The following is a 27,547-nucleotide window of genomic DNA, read 5'->3' on the forward strand; positions in this document are numbered from 1 at the left end:
AATATTTTTTACTTTTTCCAAAATGATAATTAGTCCATGGGCCATACGAGATGTCGCTCTCCGAAAGGTGGCAAAGGTTACTATGCATTTTTGAGAAGCTCTATATCTGTAGATTACATTTTGGTACGATAACCCTTTCTGAGACACAGCTAAATTGGTGTTATCAGCCGCTAGAGTTGGTGTCCCATTAACTTTACTATTCACGTTATTCCTGGCCCCGCCCCCGGCTTCCTGTTCATATCCTGAAAGAGGCGGAGGCTGAAAAAGCTGGCCTGAAAAACCACAGATATAAAAAGCTAGATGCCTCGTTCGCCTCTGCAGTTAATTGGAGCGATGTGCAAAAGTTCTTGTCCGGACTTCCTGAAAAAACTAAGGGAACGCTGTCAGTCAAAGTGACTACTGGCCAATCACAGCGCGACTTTTCCAGGACACTCTTGGGACTTATCCAAGGACCACAATTCATTTCAACAGAGCCAGTTCCGATGTTGAGCGGCTCAGCAGTTCTCACAGGCTGCGTGCGTAAAGACACGCCCCCACCTGCCTCTGATTGGCCTGTGAACTTCCCTATGTGTGACGCACGCGGAAGCAATGAAGACGGAAGTGATGAAGATTCCCTTAGTTGCTAAATGCATACGCCCCCTCGCCGAAGGAGGCATCTAGCTTTTTATATCTGTGTGAAAAACATCATTTGGTTTCCTGTTGTCCTTGCATTAAAGTGTCAGTAGTTGGCGACGGCGTTCTAGGCTCTGGGCTCTGAATGTACCTGGGTTGCCATGTCTGCTTATAATAAGCAATTTGTGTCTCTAAAAAAACAGTATAGGCCTAGTTGCTTATTGGGCTTACTTTCTAATATTTTTTAAACCAGTGGTTCCCAAATCTTTTCATATCAAGGACCCCAGATTAACATATTTGTCCACAGTCGCAGACCCCATCTGAAAATACGTGGTGCCAGGGACCTTCACACAGATTTATGTTGTTAAAATGTTTCAAAAATATTCAAATTTCTTTTTTTTCCTCAATATTTTTTAAATAGCAAATATACAAGCTCACAATGTGTCGCAATGTGACACATGAGCTTGCTGATCTGCTATTTTCAATTGTAAATGTAAACTAGTATAGCCTAGTTGCTTCTGTTGGGCTTATTTCTTTGGCAAAATCTGGCATCAGACAATTCCGTGTCACTTCCTTATGTGGGAGGAAGTGAAAAGATGTTTTTTGAAGCAGCACAGAGAAAAACTCTCTAGCGCCCTCTGTAAAAGAAAATGGCAGCCTCCATAGAGAGGGCCAGGAATAGAGCGTCGCAGCGGAAGTGGATTCCTGGGGTCACTTAATATTCCCCATTCATTTTCACCATAGACTTTTACAAAAATATTTATAACAATTATGTTAAGCCTCGAACCAAGCCATCCAGGATGGAGGTGAATCATGATCATATAACCTTTGATCTACTACATTTAATAACTACCCTTTGTTTAGTGATTTTCAAAATGTTCTTTTCATAGAAAAAAAGGTTATATGGTCATGATTCACCTCCATCCTGGATGGCTTGGTTCGAGGCTTAACATAATTGTTATAAATATTTTTGTAAAAGACTATGGCGAAAATGAATGGGGAATATTAAGTGACCCCAGGAATCCACTTCCGCTGCGATGCTCTATATGGTGAATACAGGGGGGGAAAAAGCAAAAAAGAAAATCTGCTTTAAGTAGCATATGAGGGGTCAAACTAAGGGTTTCTCATGATTGTGAATCTATTGCAAGCATTTGTTTTGCACGAAAAGCGGCTGATAACATCAATTTAGCTGTGTCTCAAAAAGGGTTATCATACCAAAATATAATCTACAGATACCGGTATAGAGCTTTTCAAAAATGCATAGTAACCTTTCGGAGAGTAACATCTCGTATGTCCCATGGACTATAACCATGGTGCAATTTGGTGGTCTCTCTGCATCTGTGACTGTCTGTCTGCCTGTCTGTCTAGCGGTGAGACAGAAGTTCTATGAGATGGTTGAAAGCCTCATCTTGGGCGGGGCCATCGTGGAGCAGGTGTGTGTGATCAGAACGGTCAAATGGACGGCCATCCACGAGGCTGCTAAGGTGATTGGAATCACGTGACCAGTGTGTAGGTGTCAGTGTGTGATGCAATCCTACTAGATTCTACACACTAAAATCCACAGTTAAACATTTAAGTACTGTTCTTGTAGTTGAAATACTCAAGTACAAGTAACAACTAAAAGCAATGCAATTCTAAATTTACTTGAGTAAAAGTACAAAAGTAAAAGTACCAAAAGTAAAAATACTCATCATGCAGAATGTCTCATTTCAAGTTTTTAAATGTATTACATATAGTGCAACGCATTGTGAGCTTGTAGATCTGATATTTTCAATTGGTCAAAATGTATAATGGGCTGAAGTAGTTATATGTTTTGTGATAACATAATCCAAATCTACAAAGTGACTAGTAACTAAAGTTTTCAGATAAATGTAGTGGAGTAAAAGTACAACATTTGGATCCGAGATGTAGTACAAGTAAAACTATAGGAAATTGGATAAGTATTAAGTACAAATAGCCTACATTGCACTATTGATACTTTTTACTTAGGTAAAGCATTTGAGAACTTTTTCCACCACTGTTTCACTATACTATCAAAACCTCCACCGGCTGTGCGTGTGTGTGTCTGTCTGTCAGTCTGTCCGTCACGTTGCGTCACACCACACTTTTGCCCCTATACTCATATCTCTGCCCCTATCCATGTCAAACTTTGCACACACTCCTTGGCTGGCAAACCACAACCTCCAGCCCTCATTTCTCACATGGCCCTCTTCTAGCGCCACCATGAGGACGATTCTTGCTAAACACATTTTTGGACACTCCTACACTCCTACAGATTTTGGCCTAAAATTACGCAAAGCAGTACCCAGTATCTCTAAAATCATGTCATCAACATGATCTGTCCCATTTCCCACATTCCCTCCTGATTGGCTACGATTGCCTTCTAAAGTTTGTGTATGCGACCTGACGGTCGCTTATCTCCCAATTAGGGAGTCTTGCTGGTTCCTATCATAATTCAATCCTGGCTTTGCTGCATTCCTGTCCTGTCCTGTCCTGTCCTGTCCTGTCCTGTGTTCTGCAGGTGGGCAGTCCATCCATCATGGACCTGCTGTTGAGACATGGAGGGACGGTGACGTGTGCAGCCAGCCATGGAGTGACTCCCCTGCCCGTCGCCGCAGAGCATGGACACCCAGACACCATGGACGTGCTCATTAAGCACGGTCAGTAGGACAGGTCCCCAAATTATTTTGGGGGGTCCCCAGATGATTAACTTAATGTGCAACATTGTTTTCTCACTCCACAGTAAACAAACCAACATAAAGTTTAAGTGCATAGAGGGTGTCTACAGTCTCTACACATTTCTAAAATGACAATTTAAGGGCTTTTTAATACCTCTAAAATGACAAATTAAACTTGGCCAAATTGTCAAATATTAGAGGCAGAAAATGTGGGGAAAAAAAGCCGATCTACGAGCTCACAACACCTTGCGTTGTGCGGGGGGGGGGGGGGGGGGGGGACTTTTTTCTTATTTCCACATAAGAACTCAAAGGTACGTCTATATTAATGACATAGTTCAATACTAAAAATGGGTGGTTCTCCCCTTTAAACCTTTCCCAAATTCAAAGAATTATCTGAAATGTTCAAAAGGATGAAAAAAAAGGTTAAAATAGCAGATCTACGAGCTCACAACACATTGTGAGCTTGTAGATACGCTATTTTGTAAATGGGGTTAATAAGTGGTAGGCTATGCCTATGACATATTTTTGCCACCCTGTTATTTCTTCTGAAATTACGCCTCTGCCCATGTCCGCCACTAGGGGGTAATGTGAATGCCAGGGCTAAAAATGGAGACACGGTTCTATACGACGCGGCCGGGACAGGACACCCTGACTGCATAGAGCTGCTGCTCAGCCATGGAGCCGACCCCAACGTGGCCAGCAGCGGCATCCGGCTGCCCATACACAGAGCTGCATACGAGGGCTACTATATGTGAGTCACTATCTGCTACTACCATCACTTGCTGCCAGTGGTGTAAAGTAACCAAGTACTTTTATTTTACAATTTTGAGATATTTGTACTTTACTTAAGTATTTCCAATACCCAATACTTTTACTTCTACTCCACTACATCTCGGATCCAAATATTGTACTTTTAATCCACTACACTTATTTGAAAACGTACTTTTCAGATATAAATGATGATATTTTAAAACATACATTAACCACTTTAGCCCTATTTTATACCTTGGCTATTTGAAGATAGCCGATCTACAAGCTCACATAGCTTGTAGATCTGCTATTTTCAAACATTTTGTACTTTTACTTTTGGTATTTTAAGTACGTTTTGATGCAATACTTTCATACTTTTATTCAAGTACATTTTGAATTCCTGACTTTTACTTGTAACAGAGTACATCTACAATGCAGTATTGATACTTTTACTTAAGTACAGAATGTGAGTACTTTTTCCACCACTGCATGCTGCTAGGTTAGAATGAACAACAGAGAGAGAGAGAGAGAGAGGAAAGAAAGAAAGAAAGAAAGAAAGAAAGAAAGAGGCCTAGTGCACAATCCTCCAAGGAAAGGGAAAATTCCCCACTGTGTGTGAAGTCTTTCCCTCTGTAGCAGAAACAGAGATAAGATTCCCTCTTCACAACTTCCCTCTTTCATCTCCTCCTCTCTCCCTCTCTCTCTCACACACACACAGAGAGCCCTGACTCCTCTATTTTTCACTGTCAGGGAGGAGTGTGATCCTCCCTGCATGCAAACAGATGTCACCACACTGTGGCGTAGCCGGGACTTTAGTGTCCTCTGCTCGTCTCCCTCTCTGTGTCCCACCGCCCATCTGTCCGTCCGTTCTCACGTGTCTGTTCGTCCCCCACAGAGCTCTGAGGACACTGATTCCTCTGACCTCCAAGAGAGCCATCCGGGAGTCAGGACAGAGTCCGGTCCACTCTGCGGCAGACGGAGGACATGCCATGTGTCTGCAGCTGCTCATAGAGAATGGATTCGATGTGAACACCTTGCTAGACGATCACTCCTCTGGTACACATACGCACACATACAGAATTTTTCGTTAGTTTGTTATTTTTGATTTTGACTTCAACTTGAGGGGAGTTTTAATTAGTTTGTGGATTTGCTAGTTTAGTTTACTTTGTCGATTATCTTCGATTTAGTTTAGTTTTTAATAATTTGAAGGAACTGGCTCACTGAAGTTAGTATTTTCATAAGCTTAAAAAAAAGATCTGTCATCTGAACCTGATGTTAAAGGATGAGGATGATTGTGTGGGCACAATGGTCCTCTCACACTTCTTCTTTTGGCTAATTCCCATCGGGGTCGCCACAGCGAATAATGTTTTCCACGTCTTCCTCAGCGACTCCTGCCACCTGCATGTAGTCGCACACCACATCCACAAACATCCTCTTTGGCCCTACTCTTACCTGGCAGTTCCATCTTCAGCATCCTTCTCCCAATGTACCTCTCATCACTCCTTTTCACATGCCTAAACCATCTCAACCTTGCCTCTCTGCTTTATCCCCAAACCTTCTAACCTGAGCTGACCCTCTAATAGTCATTTCTGATCATGTTCTCCTTCCTTGTCATGTTGTACTTCCTTGCCTAATGAGTAATAATCGTAGCATAGTTAATTCTGCCACCTCCAGCTCTGCCTCCTGTATTTACCACCACTTCCAAGCCATACAGCATGGCTGGTCTCACTACCATCCTATAGACTGATTTCCTGAGCGACACCCTGTAGAGGGTTGCCGCCTGCCATTTCTGCGGTGTAAACAGTAGTGTAAAGTAAAGTGTAGCCTTTACTTGAGTACTGTACTTAAGTACAATTTGGAGTATTTGTACTTTACTTGAGTATTACCCATTTTTTATAATTTTACTTCTACTCCACCACTGGCTGCGGTTTACACAGCAGAAATGGCGGCGGCGCTCTCTACAGGGGAGCGGTCGAGAAAACAGTCTTTACTGCCTCTCACTCTTGCTGGTACCCTTCTGACACCTGTTGAACACAAAAAGAAAAAGGAAATAGTGGGTCCATTGTGAGATCACTATGAGCAAGGAGCTGATCAAGGAGCTGTGGGATTATTCCCATTGTTTCAATGTTTATGTCATCATTGGTCCAGTAAAGCCTTTTTCCAAAGGCGCTTTACATTCTCTCTCTCTCTCTCTCTCTCTCTCTCTCTCTCTCTCTCTCTCTCTCTCTCTCTCTCTCTCTCTCTCTCTCTCTCTCTCTCTCACACACACACACACACACCGACGGCGGAGGAAACCATGCAAGGCACCACCAACCTGCTCATCAGGAGCAATTATAGTCCAGTCATTATATGAAAAAACCTAAAACAAATTGCAATAGTAGCAAACTCAACTGATTCTGTATCCTCATTATGTCCTTAGTGAGGGGAAAAAAGTCCTAAGGAATCCCACCGGGGCAAAGTTTTGAAAACGACCTACCTAGTACCTTCACTTACTATACACTACACTGTAACGGAAAAATGACTCCCAAAAAAATCTGCTTTAAGTGGGATGTGAGGGGTCAAACTAGGGGTTTTTAATTATTCTGAATCCATTGCAAGCATTTGTTTTGCATGAAAAACATTCCTTGGGCTAAAAACGGACCCCAAAAGACTGTGAAAATTGATGATTCATCACTAAACCATCATTTTGAGGGGCCATTTCTTGCCCAAGGAATGTTTTTCATGCAAAACAAATGCTTGCAATGGATTCAGAATAATTAAAAAACCCTAGTTTGACCCCTCACATCCCACTTAAAGCAGATTTTTTTGGGAGTCATTTTTCCGTTACAGTGTAGTGTATAGTAAGTGAAGGTAGGTAGGTCGTTTTCAAAACTTTGCCCCGGTGGGATTCCTTGGGACTTTTTTTTCCTCACTAAGGACATAATGAGGATACAGAATCAGTTGAGTTTGCTACTATTGCAATTTGTTTTAGGTTTAGCCTAATTTTGGCCTAAAATGACTGGATTAGGGGTTCAGTGACTTGCTTTAAACTGGGAACCTTCCGTTTCTCAAGCTCTACCTCCTGAGCTACTGCCATCCTGAACAGTAGACACACACACACACACACACACACACACACGCACGCACACACACACACACACACACACACACACACACACACACACACACACACACACACACACACACACACACACACACACACACACACACACACACACACACACACACTCTGACACTGACACTCTGACTGTTTTATCAGCAAACTATGCAGACCTGAGGAGGAGTGCTCTGTCCTTTGCTGTATCGAACGGAGATGTGACCTGTACTGAGATGCTACTGGCAGCTGGCAGCCGGACAGACCTGGATCCTCTACCATGCATACTGGTGGCCATACATGCAGAGAGGTGTGCGTGCGTGCGTGTGTGTGTGTGTGTGTCGTTATATCCCTCATGGCACTCCCTCATGGTACATTATGGTGTATATGCCAGTAGGGATGGGCCATGAGGTGGCATGACACTTAAATAAAATAAATTCATTATTTATGCCAAACAAAATGATCAAAAAACAAAAGCAACAACATTACGTTCTAACTTTTGACATGAGTGTGTTCACCGTGTTGTTGGTGGTGGCAGTCGTAGTTATTTATTTATGTTCAATCTTAGGGCCCGACAACTGATCAAATTTCCCTGCATCCCCTCAGATTGAATTTTATTTTCTCCAAGTTTAGATACATCATGAGGTTCTTTGCTTTAGGGGCCAACGTTGATTTCCACTCTAGTAATATCCTTCTTGCAAGAAGGGATGCAAAAGCAAAACTCTGCTTTATAAACCCTCCCAATAGGTTGATGAGCTAATGAAACTCCAAACAACACCATCTCTGCACACAGTGAAAGCTCTATGTTCCAAGCCTTAGCAAGGTGTTGTCCAGTAGCCTTGTAAGCGAGTACATGACCAAAACTGGAGACCATTGACATCTATTGCAGGAATCTGTGACATCTGTGGGGTATATTTTGGAAAGTTTGAAGTTAGTGTAATAAATACGATCCACAACTTGCACAAGTTTAGCCTTGCACTGTCATTCACTCTCATTAGAGCATCCTCCCAGACTACCGGTACATCATCTTTAACCTTACCCAGTTCGTGTTCTCAATCCTTTTTTATTTTGTCCAAATATATTGCTGTATATTTTGTAAATAAGTATAACTCTTTGATATTAAACCTTTCCCAATCATGGATATGTCCAAAATTGTGTCAATTAGTGAATTAGGAATAGCATTTGGGAAGGAAGTATTATTAATTTTTATAACATTTCGAACCTGGAAATATCGGAATAGATGAGATCTTGGAAGATTAAACTTTTAACACAGTTTGATTAAACTTTTCACACAGTTTGCTGAAACTACAAAAGATGTTATCTATATAAATAAAGATCCCTTAACTTCAGACAAGGCCTGCTCTCTGCCACAAAGAAAAGGCTGCATCATTATAGGGAGGGGAGAAAAGGTGGTTGTTCTGAATAGGGCTGTGGTTAGACATTCCAGTCCGAGGGCAACTCTGAATTGAGACCAAATTCTTAAAGTAGAGACAACAATTGGATTAGCTGAGAATATACAGATTCAGATACAGATATTCACACCTAAATATTTAAAATACTTTTTAGACATTTTAAAGGGACGATACGTTACTGGAATTTGGAGAGCGAAATTGTTTATCGGAAAGCACTCTTTGAGAGGTTCAATTTATAGCCAGAAAAAGAGCCAAATCTGTGCAGCAGTTCAACTGTCTGGGGTATAATGGTTAACGGATCAGGTATGAATAATATCATCTGCATAAAGAAAGAATGTGTTCTGACTCTGAGCCAGCTCTATTGTAGAGATATTTTCTGCTATAAATCCCAACATCTATGGATCTCTTGAGTGAAACTGGCAGATTTAAAGCTATACTGTGTAAGTTGCTCAACTTGTGGTCAGTAGCTCGTTTTTCGGTTCTCACACCCCCGCGTCTGCCTCCACCTCGCCGAGATCTATCTTTTGAGGGGTCCCTGGTTCCTGTGCGTTCAGCCATTCCGGAGATACACTCCTTCACCCATGCCTCCCTGTGCAACCGAGTATACAGACACACGGGAGACTACAAATATGGCCGCCCTAGCGACCTCACTCCAAGATGCGCTGTGATTGGCCTGCAGTGTATAACCCTCGCTGTGATTGGCCGGTAGTATGATGACGTCATTTTGCCGCGAAATTCTCCTCCCCTCACGGCTCATAGAAAACATATAAAGAGAAGGCTTTTGAAGCTGAAAATAACGGAGTGGGGGTTCTAAAATTTTAGCGATTTAACAGTTAGGACCATTTTAAGATTTGTTTTATAAAAAAAGTTACATGGTATAACTTTAAGTTCCATAGATAGCGTTTCCGCCGCCGCAGCAAAGAGCATGGGAGACAAATTGCAGCCCTGGGAAATGGTTGATTTAAGGTTATAGAAATGTTAGATTTAGGCGTGAGTTACACCGGGGTAGTCCCAGCAACATACTGGCGTCATGTCCAGGGGGTGTCTGGATATCAAGCTGCCTCACGCTACAGAAACGGTAGATACGATAGGCTCCTGCCATGGGCCTCCTAGCTCGGCAAGGCTTACTTACACTTAAAGGGATATTTCACTTTCAAAATAACTTTTGGTAATTTTATCATCTAATCAGGCTTTAATGAATACCCTGAACAGTTTTTAATTAGCTTGATTGAATATTTAGATATTTGATGTAAATGTTACCAGGGCCTCTCCCCACACACACCCATTGTAACTTCAAACTTCATTTTAACCATGATAGATTCATTAAAATCACCCTTTATCTTTTCTGGTGACTCATACTACCCTCCTAATATGTGAGCAGACCGTGTTTTTTCGATAACTTTTTTCATTTATTTTTAATAATTATTTTTTTGTATTTATTTTTTTCCATTTTCCCAAATAATTATAAAAAATAAATGAAAAAAGTTATGGAAAAAACACGGCCTGCTCACGTATTAGGAGGGTAGTATGAGTCACCAGAAAAAATAATGGGTGTTTTTAATTAATCTATCATGGTTAAAATGGAGTTTGAAGTTACAATGGGTGTGTATGTGGAGAGAGGCCCTTCCACTGCTCCCTGTTGAAAGTGGAATATCCCTTTAAGGGGAACACAAAGGGCTGCGCACATTTCTCACCGCGCGGCACCGCTTGGAAAATAGAACAGTGGCGTATCAGAGCGGCGGGCGAGGCACGAACGTGCACCTGCGAGTGTCTGCCGCCGCCGGTGTGGGTATGTTCATTGGAAAAAATGGGTGGCGGCTGTTTTGACGTGCGCCGTCCGCAACGGTTGTGTGTCCCCCTTGATTTGCGCGATGCTGTCGTAAACCCAAAATAGCTGATCTACAAACTCGCAGTCACTCTGTGTGTGTGTGTGTGTGTGTGTGTGTGTGTGTGTGTGTGTGTGTGTGTGTGTGTGTGTGTGTGTGTCTGTCTTTCTCTCTTCAGGTATGATTTGGTGCGTCTCTTGCTGTCGTACGGAGCGGATGTGAACCAGTATTTCAGTGTGGTCCATAACACCACGTTCCCCACGGCCCTGCAGTACTGCCTCAGAGACCCTGTCATGCTGAGACTGCTGCTCAACCATGGATACCACGCTCACAAGTTTGTTTATAACACCTACACAACCAATATCTAAACACTCTCACACTCACCACCGAAACACTCTCACATACATACATTCATACAGTACTTTGTAAATCTATGCACCTTATATATGAAACGTTATACATAGGCTACTCCAGTGATGTAGTGCTAAATTTGGAAGTGGGGGGATGCCCCACGCACGCACATGCATGCACGTCAATGCGCGTGCACGCTAGTGATGCGCGGGTCAGGGTTTTTTATGCACATTTTAATTTTCTGACCCAGCCCAGCCTGCCCGGCACCACCACATCAATAATCACAGCCCAGCCCGCCGTCATTAAATACACGTCAAATACGTTGAATGTGGATTTTTAAGGCAGCCAATTCAACTGTGCAAAAAACAGAATGCAATCATTCTTTCAGCACTGATTTAGAGCACATAACAGTGCAGTGCAACAGAGCCATATCAAATATCAATCGAACATTTAAAAGCAATGAACCGTTAACTACGGTACATTACGGCATGAATCATGACGACATGCTTATTTTAATTGACAACACTCCTGTATAGGTCTATACACACGGAGCACAACTGTATCACAGAGGGATGTTGAGGATCCAGTAGCCTGCTGGCGCAAGACAAAATAAAAACTATAAAGAGAAAGAGAGACCGAAGCAACAGCTCTATCTATGCTGATGCTTCTCAATCTCAACCTATTTTCTACAATCTATGGCTCACCGCAGCACAACTAGCCTATAACCAGCAGAAGGTAATTAACCAGCTTTTTACCTAATCTGCTGCAGAGTTTCAAAAAGTAGTTTAACAAACTTTCAAAGGGTGGTAAGAAGGTAGGCCTCCCGCGCACCCGAGAGATATATTTTTCTAACTTTTTAGAATCCTTAAGGTGTCTAGTTAATGAATTTTGATGTTCCCAGATCCAATTATTGTCCCATATATGTTTTTTTAACCATATGTTGTGTCTGTCCTGGATTTTTGGCTGTGAAAACGAATAACTTTAAATCAACATAGCTCCTGAACCATACATCCGACAGAAACCATTCACCCCATTTTATGTTCGTCTTTGCAAGATGAATTGATTGATATGAAGATTTGCCATGGTTCCATCATGTTTAGTGCATTAAAACCCAAATAAACACAAACAAAGTTAGAATTCGCTAAACTGGATCACAACAACTCCTCCCCCATGCACCATATTGATATATTTTTTCTAACATTTGCATTTTTACAATCTTCAAGATGTGTAGTAAACAAATGTTGATGTTCCCCACTTGAAATATTGACACATGTATGTTTATTCTGGCATAGTGTTTGCTATAGTGAATCTTTGCAAATGCAAAAAAGAGAATGTAAAATCTACACAAGGTCTTAACTATACATTATTCTGAGACAAATGTCCAATTTGTCTGTTTCATTTTGGCATGAGGCATTAAGGGAGATGGCACAAGGTCTTAACTATACATTATTCTGAGACAAATGTCCAATTTGTCTGTTTCATTTTGGCATGAGGCATTAAGGGAGATGGCTAGTGACATAATATGTACATTTATGGATCATCAATACTCAAATAAATGCTAAAATGCAGACAATTCAATAGGCGGATTTACATAAGGTCTTAACTATACATTTTTCTGAGACAAATGTCCAAGTGGTCTGTTTCATTTTGGCATGAGGCATTGAGGGAGATGGCTAGTGACATGATATGTACATTTATGGGGATTTTTACCCCAAAAAACGTAGTAGGCATGATAGCAATCGCGAAATTGCATGTTTAACCCCCATAGCAACCCCATCTTTCAAACAATTCAATTCAATTCCATTCAAAGGAGCTTTATTGGCATGAGAAAACATACGTTTACATTGCCAAAGCAAGTATCACAAATACAATAAAAAACAGTTGAAAATGGGGAACATATATACAGTTGGAGGGGGTACAGCATTGAGTAAACAGAGCTATGTCGCATTGTGACATTTTATATACATGGTACAAATAGCAGCATTTTTTTTCCTCAAAATGCATTTAAAGGTATCAGCTCTGTTTCATACTGTATGTGCAGTAGGTCTAGATGTCAATCCATGGTTTGTAGTCCTTAGGGTGGTTGTGTTTCTAGCCTTCTTTTGTCACAACAGTTCACAAATCTTGCTGCTGTGTTTGCGCATTGTTGCATTTCTCCCAAACATGGCAGCCATCTTTGTTTACATTTTAGGAAAACAATGGCTGCTAACTCATGAATGCCTGAACGGATTTCCATTCGGATTTTTTTGTTTGAAAGCTGTGAGCAATATGGACACATGTGGTGCATTATCTAGGCATGGGTGTGCATGATCCGTGCACTATGAATTACATGGAAGTCTATGGAGACAGGGGCATATGGGAGTACGAAGGTATTGTTAAATGGCAGGGTATATGTTAAAGACCTGCCTGATCTTTAGCTGAGACTGGCAGTCCATGATCTTCCTTTACTGATGCTAATGTTTTTGCTTTTGTTTATTTTGATATTCTATGCCGCTATGATATTGCATTGTTATGTCTTTTCTATTATTGTTTTTAATTGTACAGCACTTTGGGTGACCTGGTCATGTTAAATGTGCTTTAGAAATGTGCTTTTAATTGTGTTGAGGTGAGATGCAGTGCAGTGGTCTATATAGATAGATAGATACATACATACATATTTTCCTCCACACGCATTGACATTGCTACCCTTGCCTGGAATCGAACCCTGGGACAACCCGGGGCTCTGGTTCCCCAGGCGGGCTCCCCAACTATTCAGCTATGCTGCCCCTATAAAGACACTACAGTAGTTAATGTATGTGGTCTAAAACAGATGTACATTTTTACATATTTTACTGGATTAAAAAACGGCATGGTTCTTACCCAACACTGCATGGGATTGTCCTAAATTTGGCATGTCAGTGCAGGGAAGGCTTTCACACATTTCCGTTCACATAAATCGAGGTGAAAGCTCGATTGTCCATTTGGAAATTGGTGATGGCCGTTTATCCCTTACCAAAATGTTGTCTCTTTGAATCATTAGGCATTTACCTGCATGACAAGGTTGGTTCCATTGGAAACATGAGGTTGTCTAGAATCAAATCTTGGTATGAAATGGTATTAAAAACAAGATAGGGTAATTTGTCTATGTGTAACAGAGGTGAATCGGACCTCCCCACCCTGGGTTCGAACCTGGGCCTCCCACACGAAGTCCAATATCTTAACCATCGCTCCAAAGGGATATCCCTATGTAACAAGGGAGATACTAGACTTTTGAGGATTCAAGGCTGGGGCTGCGACTCTCTCCGTCACACTCACCCCCCTTTAGACCTCCTCCTATGGGGAAGCCCGATCCGGGTCACGGCACCAATGTAACGGAGGTGAATCGGACCTCCCCACCCGGGCTTCGAACCCAGGCTTTCCACGTGAAAGTCCAATATCTTAACCATCGCTCCAAAGGGATATCTCTATGGAACATGGGAGATACTAGACCTTTGAGGCTTCAAGGCTGGGGCTGCGTCTCTCACCGCCACGTATGCATATCATTTAATTAAGATGTCACGTATATTTGATATTGTTTGCAGATATCCAAGACTGTAGGCAAAATTAAAACCTGGCACTATTTTGAATTGAGGATGGGATGTGTGTATCAAGCACCTAAAGCATTCATATTAACAATTTGAAGAAAGAAAATACCTATGTCCTCTGGCTCAATTCCGCCTATTGAATTGTCTGCATTTTAGTTTGAGTATTGATGATCCATCACTAGCCATCTCCCTCAATGCCTCATGCAAAAATGAAACAGACAAATTGGACATTTGTCTCAGAAAAAATGTTAAGTTAAGACCTTATGTAAATCCGCCTATTGAATTGTCTGCATTTTAGCATTTATTTGAGTATTGATGATCCATAAATGTACATATTATGTCACTAGCCATCTCCCTTAATGCCTCATGCCAAAATGAAACAGACAAATTGGACATTTGTCTCAGAATAATGTATAGTTAAGACCTTATGTAGATTTTACATTCTCTTTTTTGCATTTGCAAAAATTCACTATAGCAAACACTATGCCAGAATAAACATACATGTGTCAATATTTCAAGTGGGGAACATCAACATTTGTTTACTACTCATCTTGAAGATTGTAAAAATGCAAATGTTAGAAAAAAATATATCAATAGGGTGCATGGGGGAGGAGTTTAACTTGTTTTGTGTTTATTTGGGTTTTAATGCACTAAACATGATGGAACCATGGCAAATCTTCATATCAATCAATTCATCTTGCAAAGACGAACATAAAATGGGGTGAATGGTTTCTGTCGGATGTATGGTTCAGGAGCTATGTTGATTTAAAGTTATTCGTTTTCACAGCCAAAAATCCAGGACGGACATAACATAATGGTTAAACAAAACATATATGGGACAATAATTGGATCTGGGAACATCAAAATTCATTAACTAGACACCTTAAGGATTCTAAAAAGGTAGGTTAGAAAAATATATCTCTCGGGTGCGCGGGAGGCCTACCTTCCTACCAGACTAATTGTTTAAGTTACAGGAGCATGGTTTCATATCATAAATATGAATTTTAGTTAGTCAAAAGCTTGTGTACAATCCAATGTTTACATCTGAGCTGCAGATGTAGGCTGTGCCAAGTAGCCAATAACAACAAGCAGCAAATCTGCTGCAGTTCATCTGCGTTACAACTACAGTACCCTGCTTGCCGTTGGTTTCATCCGACAGGCACACAATAAACAAGTGTGGGAAATGCACGCATGTCGCACGCGACAAAGCTGTTATTCTATAGCAATGAAACTGGAGATTTGCCGAGATATGTAAATGTAATAACACATGCACTGCAGCCACAGCTGCCGCAGTGTAGCCTAATCATTCTCTTAAAGCCGGACAATTAGGTGTCCAGCCAGAGGTTGCGCCGGGCGAAGGACAACAGGGTCAAAAACCGGACTGTCCATCTGAAAACCGGACGAATGGCCACCCTCTAAGTAATTTTGATATATAAATGATTTCAATGGCATGCATATATAATTTCACTAGTACCGTACGCATACAAGAAATCTCAGTAGCATACAGAAGTGGGGTGGGGTTGGCAAAGGGGCCTTTCTGTGTGGAGTTTGCATGTTCTCCCCATGTCTCCTAGGGTAGGTACCCTCACAAAAAACATGCAGTAATCCTGGTCTCTATACTGCCTCCCCCTGGCCAGCCGGAACTGATTGGAATAACCTGTTCCTTCCACATGCTATGTCCAACCGGGGAAACTCCCCCTGTCAGTTGAAAAGAAGCGACTTGGACTCCTCATGCATTGGGTGAAAAATGGGTTACAAAATCGTGGGATAAAAATGTAAAAGTAAGAAGTGGTTTCAAGGTGACCCTTGCGTCACCCTGTGGTGGGTTCCACTTCCGGGTTTTCCAGTGCCCTGTCCCCTTCTCTGATAAACAACAGTCCTGAGTCCTCTGACCCGTTTAAACATCTTTAACAGTGCTTTTTAAACTTTATTTGCTTCAATTTTGCAGTTTTGGTCGTATTTATTAATATAATTGACTTTTTTTTTTTAAATCATGTTTTGACTGTTTTGATAAATGCCTTTGACAACTGTTAGCAATATTAGCCAGCCAGCTAGCTCCCACTGTTTATCTGAAGCTAGCCGTGTTCCCATTACTCATTGATCTGAAGCCAACCATTGCTGCCTGGATAAGGGTTTACAGATGTGCAGTATCTTCAATTACAACGGAGAGTCAGCTTTGCTACTCTAATAATCTACTGACGTTTTTGATCACAGAATAAAACAGAGAATTTTGTCTTGGCCAAGCTTTTACATTACTCATGTCATGAAGTGGTCTAGCCAAGGCTGTCCAAAAATTTGAAGCTGAAGCAAATAAAGTTGAAAAAACACCGTAAAGATGTTTAAACAGGTTAAAGTATAAGACCAACGCACTTTGTGTGCATTGATTTCGCCCATTGAAAAGGCAGGATGACCCTGGATAAGTTTATACGAAAGTATGTCTTTTTTGATTTATTGTATTACGGAAAACAATTACAATCACTCTAGGCATTCACTCAAATCTTAGTTTATCAACAAATAAGGATTACTTGTCCAGTTACGCGGTACCAACACTCAATGAGGTCTCAACTGAGATCAGGTCATATTACATCAACTAACACTAAAACTTCCTCAACACATTAAAGGTATTAAAACGGTACCCAAATCCAGGATTCATCTCTCAGTTCTTTCTTACGGACCTCGTAATGAGGTCGGCTCTGCTTGGTTCCTCTCCTCACGCACAAGTCTGTGGTGCTTAGCTCCACCTCTCCTGAGCTTGACCCCCTGTGGTGGTCAAGCTGGTTCCCCAAGTCTTGCCTGCTTACCCTATCTACCATGTCCCTTTGTTGACCAATAGGTTATGACTTCACTTCTCTGTCCTTTCAAGATTGTAATCTGAGTACTGAGCTGGCCTATCCCCTGTGGTGAGCCCTTTGGCTACGCTATCCTCTCAGTGTGGTCTGCTGAATACAAACACCTTGGTTGACTGGATTAAGAAACATAGATGCATTTTAAGCATATTATAGCGGAAATACAATGATCTGCTCACTGTTCTGCTCCTTGGGCTGTTAATTTATAACCTGTATTTTTATACCAAGTCAAAATTACTTTTACAACCATAATTCATAAAGGTATGAAATTAACTTGACACCGTTGTTTATTATAGCAGAGAAGGGGCGTGTATGCTACTGAGATTTCTTGTATGCGTAATGTGAGATTAGATTATAGTGAGATTATAGGGTATATACATGCTTTTGAAATCATTTATATATACCTGTACTACATTTATATATACCTATACTATCAAAATTACATATACTTCACTGATATTACTTGTTAAGATGTAAAAGTCATGTATATTATATGGAACTCACATTATTAAATACTACTGAAATGACTCTTATTCTTTAACCGGTTTAATCCCCAATTTTTTCCAGACATAAAAATATCCAAATAGTAGGCTAGTCATAAAACACACGTTTTCACCTACTTTTTCATGAAAATTTCAAAAAAATATATATGATTGATTATTTCAAATGGTCACAATAGGGTATATGCATATATACGCCATTTTGTTCTACTTCCGGGTGTCTTTCGACTTCCTTCACAGGTGTTACCGATGATACTAATTAAGGCTCTGTTTGATTTATTGTACCGTGATTCTTTAATTTCGAGGACCCCCACTGTACAAATGGAATCAACAAATGGAATCTAATGGACCCTTGCAGGTCCATTTGCTTCCATTTGTACACTCTTAGAGTTACACACCTGTATGGGGATTGGGGACAGTTGGAACCCACTCAAGGACACTTTAGCCGGTTTTCCACAGGCCTAACTCCACACCACTCCACACCACACCACACCACACCACACCACACCGCCCACTTGTGTCAGGTTTTCCACTACAAGGAACTGGGTAGAGTGGTGTGAAAGTGGTACTTAACGGGGTACCAAAACGGCTCCACTCAAGAGTGGGTCCAGACTAGGCGAAGTGGTGCCTTAAAAGTGACATATATGCGCTGCTGATACTGATTGGTCGGAGAATCTGGCTCACTGGCTGAGCTGTGTGTCTTCATAACAACTTGAGACAGATTTGAGTTTGCAGTCACGGCTGCAAATCAAATATAAAAGCAATGCCTGTTTGTTTTATAGGCTATATCCGTTTATAAAGAGGTCGATTATAGGCAGAATTGTGTTCCCCAGCCCTAACCTCGCCCACCAGGCTTTCTACCCCAGTCCTGCAGTTGAGATTCCACGAAGCACCAAGAACATAACCAACACAAACAGCGGACATACATCTATCGTCGGGAGTCGGAATAAACAACGGCCAATGCGTCGGCCATCCGTTATTTTATATCAGATCTTTATTGCGACCGTCAGGGAGCAGTTTACTATGAAAACCTCCACCGGCCGTCCGTCCGTCCGTCGGTCGGTCGGTCGGTCGGTCACACGTCACACGTCACACCTTTGCCCTGCTCATATCTCCGCATCAGTATATAGGGCTTGTTTGTTTATTGTATGACATCACGCCACATCATCAGCTGTGGACTCAGTGATGTCATCGTATCGCATCAGTATATAGGGCTTGTTTGTTTATTGTATGACATCACGCCACATCATCAGCTGTGGACTCTGTGATGTCATCGTATCTCCATATATGGCCATCTCCGTATATGGAGATATAAGTCGTCCATGCCCAAGTATGGGCTGGTGAGGTCAGACTTTGTGTGATGCGTAGGTTATCTCCATTCAGGGGAACCAAATCCCTTTTATGCCCATATATGGAGATCCCTGTGATGCCAGGGGAACCAAATCCCTTTTATGCCCATATATGGAGATATGGAGATCCCCGTGTTGCCAGGGTAACCAAATCCATTTTATGCCCATATATAGAGATCCCTGTGATGCCAGGGGAACCAAATCCCTTTTACGCCCATATATGGAGATCCCTTATGTCATCAATATTAAGCCCATATCTGTGAATATCTTTGGGTACCAGATGTCTCCATATATGGTTAAATGGTCCGATATACATCACTGGCCAGAAGACCAAGAAATGGTGCAACCTCCCCCTTTGCTTTTCTCCCTTAGGCATCTTACTGGTAGGTAGTTTAATGAGGAATGCAGTATGGTGGTAGGTAGGTAGTTATGGCCTTTGATGTAAGATTTTCACTTTCTAGGATAACTATATTTGCTATTCCCAGATGATGCCCTTTTAGGGTACCCCTCATGCCCATATATGGAGATCCCCAGGCTTTACTAATTAACATAAGTTTTATGCCCATATATGGAGATCATTGTCCCAATGTCATCAGATATATGGGCATAAATGGACACAGGCAAACTAGATGGGCTGTATGGATATCCAGATGTGTGATGTAAGTGTTTTATTCCAAATGTGGCACCCCACAGACATATTTCCAGAAACAAAATCCCTTTCATGCCCATATATGGAGATTTCTGATGTCATCAATCCCAGGCCCTGTAAAAAACATGGTTGCTATGGTAAACAGTTGGTTGCTAGGGTAAACAGTTGGTTGCTAGGGTAAGAAAACATGCTTGCTATGGTAAACAATTGGTTGCTAGGGTAAACAGTTGGTTGCTAGGGTAAAAAAAACATGGTTGCTGTGGTAAAAAGTTGGTTGCTAGGGTAAACAGTTGGTTGCTAAGGTAAAAAACATGGTTGCTATGGTAAACAGTTGGTTAGTAGGGTAAACCTTCAATGATTTTGACATCTTGTTACTAATCTGTCGGTAGATAATGCCGGTCTTATATAAGGGTCATTTGTGTACGGTGTGATGTCATACTGATGTCAGCAGTGTGACAGGAGATAAGCGACCAACGGTCGCTTATCTCCCGATTAGGGAGTCTTACTGGTTGCGACCGTCAGGGAGCAGTTTACTATGAAAACCTCCACCGGCCGTCCGTCGGTCGGTCGGTCGGTCGGTCACACGTCACACGTCACACCTTTGCCCTGCTCATATCTCCGCATCAGTATATAGGGCTTGTTTGTTTATTGTATGACATCACGCCACATCATCAGCTGTGGACTCTGTGATGTCATCGTATCGCATCAGTATATAGGGCTTGTTTGTTTATTGTATGACATCACGCCACATCATCAGCTGTGGACTCTGTGATGTCATCGTATCTCCATATATGGCCATCTCCGTATATGGAGATATAAGTCGTCCATGCCCAAGTATGGGCTGGTGAGGTCAGACTTTGTGTGATGCGTAGGTTATCTCCATATATGGAGATTCAACATTCCAGGCAATGCTCTCTTCCCTGGTGAGAATTGCCCCTTTATAGGGCTTGTTTGTGTATTGTATGACATCACGCCACATCATCAGCTGTGGACTCTGTGATGTCATCGTATCTCCATATATGGCCATCTCCGTATATGGAGATATAAGTCGTCCATGCCCAAGTATGGGCTGGTGAGGTCAGACTTTGTGTGATGCGTAGGTTATCTCCATATATGGAGATTCAACATTCCAGGTGTAACTATGGCTACCCGTATGACGTGAGAGGTGGAGGTTGTGATATTTGTGGAGATAAGCGACCGGTCGCTTATCTCCCGATTAGGGAGTCTTACTGGTATGGATCTTCTCAGTGAGATGTCTCCTGTTTGTATTTGTAACTGCATGTGTTGAATGGGGAAAATAATCTACAGTACATGTACTGTAGCTGTGCTGTGCTAGCATCATGCTAGCGCAACTAGCCTCTACATTCTAGCATACTTCTTTGTGTAGTTTGGCCAATAAAGTTATTATTTGACTATGTTCACCCCAACGTTAGTCGTCGCTATAGTTGTAAAGACTCGATGAAGAACTGTGTGAGTGTGTGGCATCTAAAACATTGTCCACCACATCTCTAAACATAATTAGCGCAAGTTAGCTTCTCCGTTGTGTTTACAGAGAAAGATCCTATCCGTATGTTGAAAGGGGCGTCGATTTCTTTCGGGAGCGGAGGGTCGGAGGGGAGGAGAGGGGGGGGGGGGGTACTGTAGTGGAAAACCTACGTATAAAATGCGGTGCGGTGCGGTGCGGTGCGGTGCGGTGTCGTGCGGTGTCGTGTAGTGTTGGGCTAAAAACTGGTATGGAAAACTGGCTTTTGAGACCCACCGGTGTAGCAGAGTGTTTCCAGTGAGCCAACATGCACAATAGCAGCACCATGACTCTGTTGACTTTGAGCAGAATGGAACAGAGCCTTCATTAGTATCATCGGTAACACCTGTGCATATACCCAATTGTGACGGTGGGATGATGTGTTGTATCAACCTTTTAAAGAGTATATAGTAAATATAGTTATCCTAGAAAGTGAAAATCTTATACCAAAGGCCATAACTACCTACCTACCACCATACTGCATCCCTCATTAAACTACCTACCAGTAAGCCCTAAAAGGTGAGGTCGCACCATGTCTTGGTCCTCTGTCCAGTGATGTATATCGTACCAGTTACCCATATATGGAGACCCCTGGTACCCATAGATATTCACAGATATGGGCTTAATATTGATGACATCAGGGATCTCCATATATGGGCATCAAAGGGATCTGGTTCCCCTGGCACCACAGGGATTTCCATATATGGGCATAAAAGGGATTTGGTTCCCCTGACATCAGTGATGTCAGGTTCGACCTTTGTGTCAGGTCAAACCGTTGAACCACGGATAAAACTCTCAGAAGTTTATAATATCTACACAGTCAATTTAAGTCTGAGTGTACAAAATTAACCAAATTGGAGTGCTGAGAAATACATTAATAAATAAGCGCCACTTTGCATCTTCCTGTCGCCAGCGTCCAATGACAATGACTTGTAACCTGTCGCTTTGTCGCTGCTAATGTGGACGCAGTGTATGTTCAATGTGTGACCACTGACCACTGGGTGAAAGTCACACACTTTCATATAATGACCGGTGACCCGTACTCCACACTCTTGTGACAGGTGTTTCCAGTGTTGCCATGGTGACAGTGAGGAAACAGACCCTGAGTGGGTGGAGTGTCATGCCAGATCTACCAGATCATACCAGGCCTTCCAGATCTACAGTGAGCCTGACACCATCACTGTATGTAGATCCAATCAGTCAATCCATACATCAATGAGTCGACATATACTGTATAAGTAAGACTTATCTCCTGCCCCCATATAGGGGCAGGAGCCTATCTCCTGGTTCCCAATTCTAATATAATATTATGGCAACATTGAACCCTAGCCACTTGAACCATAGCATCCATATTCCAGGGGGTAATGTTTGTTGAAAATAGCAGATCTACAAGCTCACAAGTTGCAGAGCCGACCACAGTCAACTACTTACAGTGTATTACAGAGTGAGGACCCTTACAGGTCTGTAACTCTGAGAGTGCATACTTTCAGTTATGGGAGTCCTTGAAATTAAAAAGTTTGAGAACCAGGTCATGTATTCTGTGTGTGTGTGTGTGTGTGTGTGTGTGTGTGTGTGTGTGTGTGTGTGTGTGTGTGTGTGTGTGTGTGCGTGCGTGCGTGCGTGCGTGCGTGCGTGCGTGCGTGCGTGCGTGCGTGCGTGCGTGCGTGCGTGCGTGCGTGCAGTTCTGTGACTTTGTGTCAGTGAAGTCGATGGCTGACATGGTAGGCAGGTTGCTGAGGATACTGTTGGACTATGTGGGGCAGGTACGGCTGTGTCCAGAACTCCAGCGCCTGCTTGAGAACAAACCAGAGTGGGCTGATATACGAGACATACTGGGTAAGAACACATCCCCCTCACATAACTACAGTACTATCAATATTTATAATTTATGGCACTATTGATAGTTTCCCCCATACTCTTCTTAATTAAAGAAAACAGGTGTACAGCAGGCTATTATTGTATCCGTAGGAGATGCAAGGGAAAGAAGTGCTTGTTTTCAGTGATGATGACGGAGGCACGCCATCTCAGGCGACCTTGATCCACGTGAGAAACCGTCGAGCGAGCGGTAGTGAACAAATCTGTTCGCTGTATCGAGCGTTGCAAAGGTTGCATGAGCCGACTCAGCGTTGTCCGAGTTATGTCACCATGGGGATGGGCGGCGATGCATAATAATGTTTTTAAATTGTTGACAAAAGACTACCCGACTGCAAAGGATATCCGAAAAGAAAGAAAAATTCATTAGGAGCAGGTGCAACTCTGATGGACAGACAAAACAACCAATTAAGCTTCCTTAACAATTCAGAGCATGTACTATCACCAAACCTTTTTTTAATTCCACCTTCTAGCCTAATTTATCTGTCATTCGAAAATAGCAGATCTACAAGGTTGTAGATGGACTACGGTATTCTTTATTTTATTTTTGTATGCCCAAAATACTTATCGATTACTAATCAATTATTTGATAACAATCGATAATCAATTATATAGATTTGTTTGATTAACTGTTGCAGCCCATAAACCTGAACTGTGATTCCAGAACAACCCCGATCGCTGCAGCACCTGTGCCGATTGGTTATCCGAGGTCACATGTCCCCCCAAACGCTGAACAACCCCGACGCCATGGCGAGTGTTCCCTTCCCGCCCACTGTGAAGAACTATCTGACCTATCAAGAGTATGACCTCTACACTGACCTCTGCTCTTCTGCATGAACTTTTAACTGTAGATTTGGATGATAACAATTGTTTTATATATATTGGCCTTTCCCATTTAAAGGACAACTTTTTTTTTTAACAAGGGTTCATATAGATTAAGGAAAATAAAAGATAAGTGTTAAAATGTTTTCACTTACTCCTGTCTATCATTTTAGACATTTTAATTATTTTGATTTCAGTGGCTGGGGGCATGTGTACAAGTGGTCTTTTTAGACACAATAAGCCCATTCCCAAGATGCACTGCAATTTTAATGGGCAGATGTGACTTATGGGGGCTAGTAGTGTTACTGTAAATAGTAATAAAGAAATCGCTGGCTTATTGTGTCTAATAAGACATTTAGCCACTTGCACGCATGCCCCCACCCACTGAAACGCAGAGGTGGAAAAAGTACTCACATTTTCTACTTAACACATGGGATGCTAAGGTTTATAACATTTCTAGCTGTTGCTGCTGTCGCCGTTCATTCACGCTTTATTTTGAAGAGCCTCGGAAGCTTTGTGCGTGTGCACGTGGGTGTCCACTGACGATTGAGGAAGAAAATCCATTTGTTTACAAACGCTCTAAACTAAAATCCAAACCGCGGCCGACCATCGCGGTAAAGTGTCGCCGTGAAAACAATCAGATCTCTGCTTCCCTGGCGTTCTTTTCAACTCATTCATAGATAAAGCCCTTTTTATGTTTGAGCCTAGAATGGAAATCAATGCAACCAGCTCGTGCCATTTTCTCTCTCTCTCTCTGAGCTACGGGGTGACGTATGGACAAGGGTCATTCAGAGGGCAGGCAGCTGCACGTAGAGCTGTACCAGTTAACCCCTTGTTGTCTCATTCAGGAACGAGACAACTCCTTTTGGCAGGGTGACCCCTAGTGGCCTTAACTCGTTACTGAACGAGTTTGGCACCCAAGTTGTTAAAGGGGCTATGTCACCTAAAGGGGTACTGTCACCTTTAGAAATCATCTTAAAAAACAAGTTTATATTTTTTTGATGTCATTGTGGGAATGCGCGATAAGCCAATCAAATTAATTAATTGACTGTTACTTACTGTATGTTTGTACAATGTACATTCTCTTCCCATCGCCCCCAGGGCTGCTCTCGCAGCCCTCAGAAAGCAACTTTTCTGCTCCCATAGGGCTACTGGGCTAGCACTAAAGCTAAAGCTAAAGACACAAATTTATTGCGACCGTCAGGTCGCATTTACTACCAAAACCTCCACCGCCTGTCTGTGGGTCAGTCAGTCCGTCACACTTTTGCCCTGCTCATATCTCCACAACCGTTGCCCCCATCCATGCCAAATTTGGCACACACACTCCTTGACTGCCAAACTACAACCTCCAAGGACCCCCGGAGCCCCAGGGACCCCCAGGTCCCTGGGGGACCCCCAGATGTAAAAAATGACCAAATGTGCTCACACGTCACACGTCACACTTTTTCCCTGCTTATATCTCCGCACCCGTTGACCCGATCCATGCCAGATTTTACACACACACTCCTTGCCTGCCAAACTACAACCTCCAAGGACCCCCGGAGCCCCAGGGACCCCAGGTCCCTGGGGGACCCCCAGATGTAAAAAATGACCAAATGTGCAAAAATGACCAAATGACCACCCCAACGGGGCTGCTCACGGGGAATTCCCGGGGACCACCGACTCCTGGTGCTCCAGAACGGATGCAAAAGTGGTGGCGCCCCCAGTGGAGGACCCCCTGCCACTGCAGCGCACATAAAATGCCGTAACTCGGGCTAGGAGCGTCCGGGAGAGCCGGGGCCGGTACCTATTCGTCCGCCAAGGCAACGCGGAGACCCCACCCCTCATTTCTCACATGGCCCTATTCTAGCGCCACCTTCAGGCCGATTTTTAAAACACATTTTTGGACATTGCTCCTACAGTTTTTGCCCTAAAATCACGAATATCACTACACAGCATGTCTACACTCATGTCATCAACATGGATCAGGAAGATTTTGGAAAAACACATTTTTGCCCTATTTGTGGAGATAAGCCACCTACGGTCGCTTATCTCCCGATTAGGGAGTCTTACTGGTATATAAATCTGTGCATATAAAAATTATATTTCCACCCAAAGCTGGTTGTTACTTCTCCATTGTTCATGTGAATATGCTTTTACTCCGCTCACTCGGACACGGAGTCGCTTCGCACAGCCCGCCCGCCCGCCCGCCCGCCCGCCCGCCCGCCCGCCACACACACACACACACACACACACACACACACACACACACACACACACACACACACACACACACACACACACACACACACACACACACACACAGAAAACGGGGAGAGCAAAGACAGGCTGTTTCTGACCGAGGAGAACCACTTTTAACAGCGGTTCTGAAACTAATCTGTCTGTCTCTTCTCCTCCGAGTCCCCAGCCGTGTCTCCTCCTACGGATTCAATGAGCTCCCCGGCCCGGCCGCATTAGAGAGTGGAGGGGGCTGCGCTGCGGGCGATGGGAAATGTTGATTCCGAGTGTTTACCATAGAGTTATGGTGTTTTCAGATAGACCACGTGACCTACTGTATAATATCATGATAATTTCGGGGCGTGTCAGCGGAGCTTTAAGTAAAAGCATCAATACTGCATTGTAGAATTACTCTGTTACAAGTAGAAGTCCAGAATTCAAAATTTACTTGAGTAAAAGTACAAAGGTATTGGCGTCAAAATGTAGTTAAATACTAAAAGTAAAAGTACAAAATGTTTGAATAGCAGATCTACAAGCTCACAACGACACTTTGTGAGCTTGTAGATCAGCTATTTTCCAATAGCCAAGGTATAAAATAGGGCTAAAGTGGTTTATGTATATTTTAACATATTATAATTTATATCAGGAAAGTAACTTTTTTTTTTTTTTTTTTTTTTTTAAGCTTATGCAGATACAGGCTTTATGAAAAAGACATTCAAAGAACCTATCATTGATCTGCAGCTACTCAGTCAGGGGTATATAAACTGATTGTTTGGTGATTAAATGTCCTTGAGCTTTATGGGATTACAGTCACATATTGAGGAGGTGTCTGTTCAGCCTCTTCTTAAAGGCATGAATACTGCTTGGTGTAATGTCTCCAACAACAGCAGGGGGCAGGCTGTTCCATGTTGTAATAGCAGAGTGGAGAAAGCTCCTATCGAGGCACTTGGTGTTTGACGGAGGGGTTTCCAGGGCGTGGCTTGGTGGTGCCCTCCGGGTGAGTACTAGTAACTATAGTTTTCAAATAAATGTAAAAGTACAACATTTGTATCACAGATGTAGTGCCGTAGAAGTAAAAGTATTGAAATTTGGAAACACTCAAGTAAAGTACAAATACCTTAAAACTGTACTTAAGTACAGTACTTACTTAGTTACTTTACACCACTGCTGAAACAATAGAACGAAGTAAATGAAAATATTTTAACACTCACCTTTTCTTTTTTCTTATTACAATCTAAAATATGAACCCTTGTTGTAAAACACAAGTGTTTCGTATGAAACACCTGTTTGTTAAGAATCGGAAGGAAGCACTCCACTCCTATGGGTGTCGCTAGCGGCAACCAAGAATAACAGAATCACTCACATAAACTCCCGTAGGACAATTCCCATTGGCCGAAGGGTATGTCCGTCAAATGACGTACCCGCCTGGAGGCGGACCCCTATAAATTCCTCATCCGCCGGATGTTCCCCCTCTTTGAGAGAGC

The 27,547-nt window shown here is 42.5% G+C and overlaps 1 protein-coding gene across 1 annotated transcript in view; it reads left to right on the forward strand.

The window, feature by feature from the left end:
* The window catches only part of LOC308308449 (ankyrin repeat and SOCS box protein 15-like), a gene marked incomplete at both ends in the record, with an annotated part of 48,943 nt that extends 25,082 nt beyond the window's left edge, over positions 1-23,861 (forward strand). The window contains 9 exons of the mRNA XM_080753865.1: positions 1,981-2,096; positions 3,134-3,272; positions 3,870-4,041; positions 4,936-5,096; positions 7,300-7,444; positions 10,551-10,706; positions 22,214-22,314; positions 22,878-22,988; positions 23,689-23,861. Of these exons, the coding sequence (XP_080609991.1) occupies positions 1,981-2,096; positions 3,134-3,272; positions 3,870-4,041; positions 4,936-5,096; positions 7,300-7,444; positions 10,551-10,706; positions 22,214-22,314; positions 22,878-22,988; positions 23,689-23,861 (1,274 nt within the window). The remainder of the gene's footprint in view (positions 1-1,980; positions 2,097-3,133; positions 3,273-3,869; positions 4,042-4,935; positions 5,097-7,299; positions 7,445-10,550; positions 10,707-22,213; positions 22,315-22,877; positions 22,989-23,688) is intronic.
* Positions 23,862-27,547: the final 3,686 nt, after the last annotated feature.

The sequence above is a fragment of the Nannobrachium achirus genome, assembly GCF_963921795.1.
Source record: "Nannobrachium achirus genome assembly, chromosome: 23".
Classification (NCBI taxonomy): Eukaryota; Metazoa; Chordata; class Actinopteri; order Myctophiformes; family Myctophidae; genus Nannobrachium; species Nannobrachium achirus.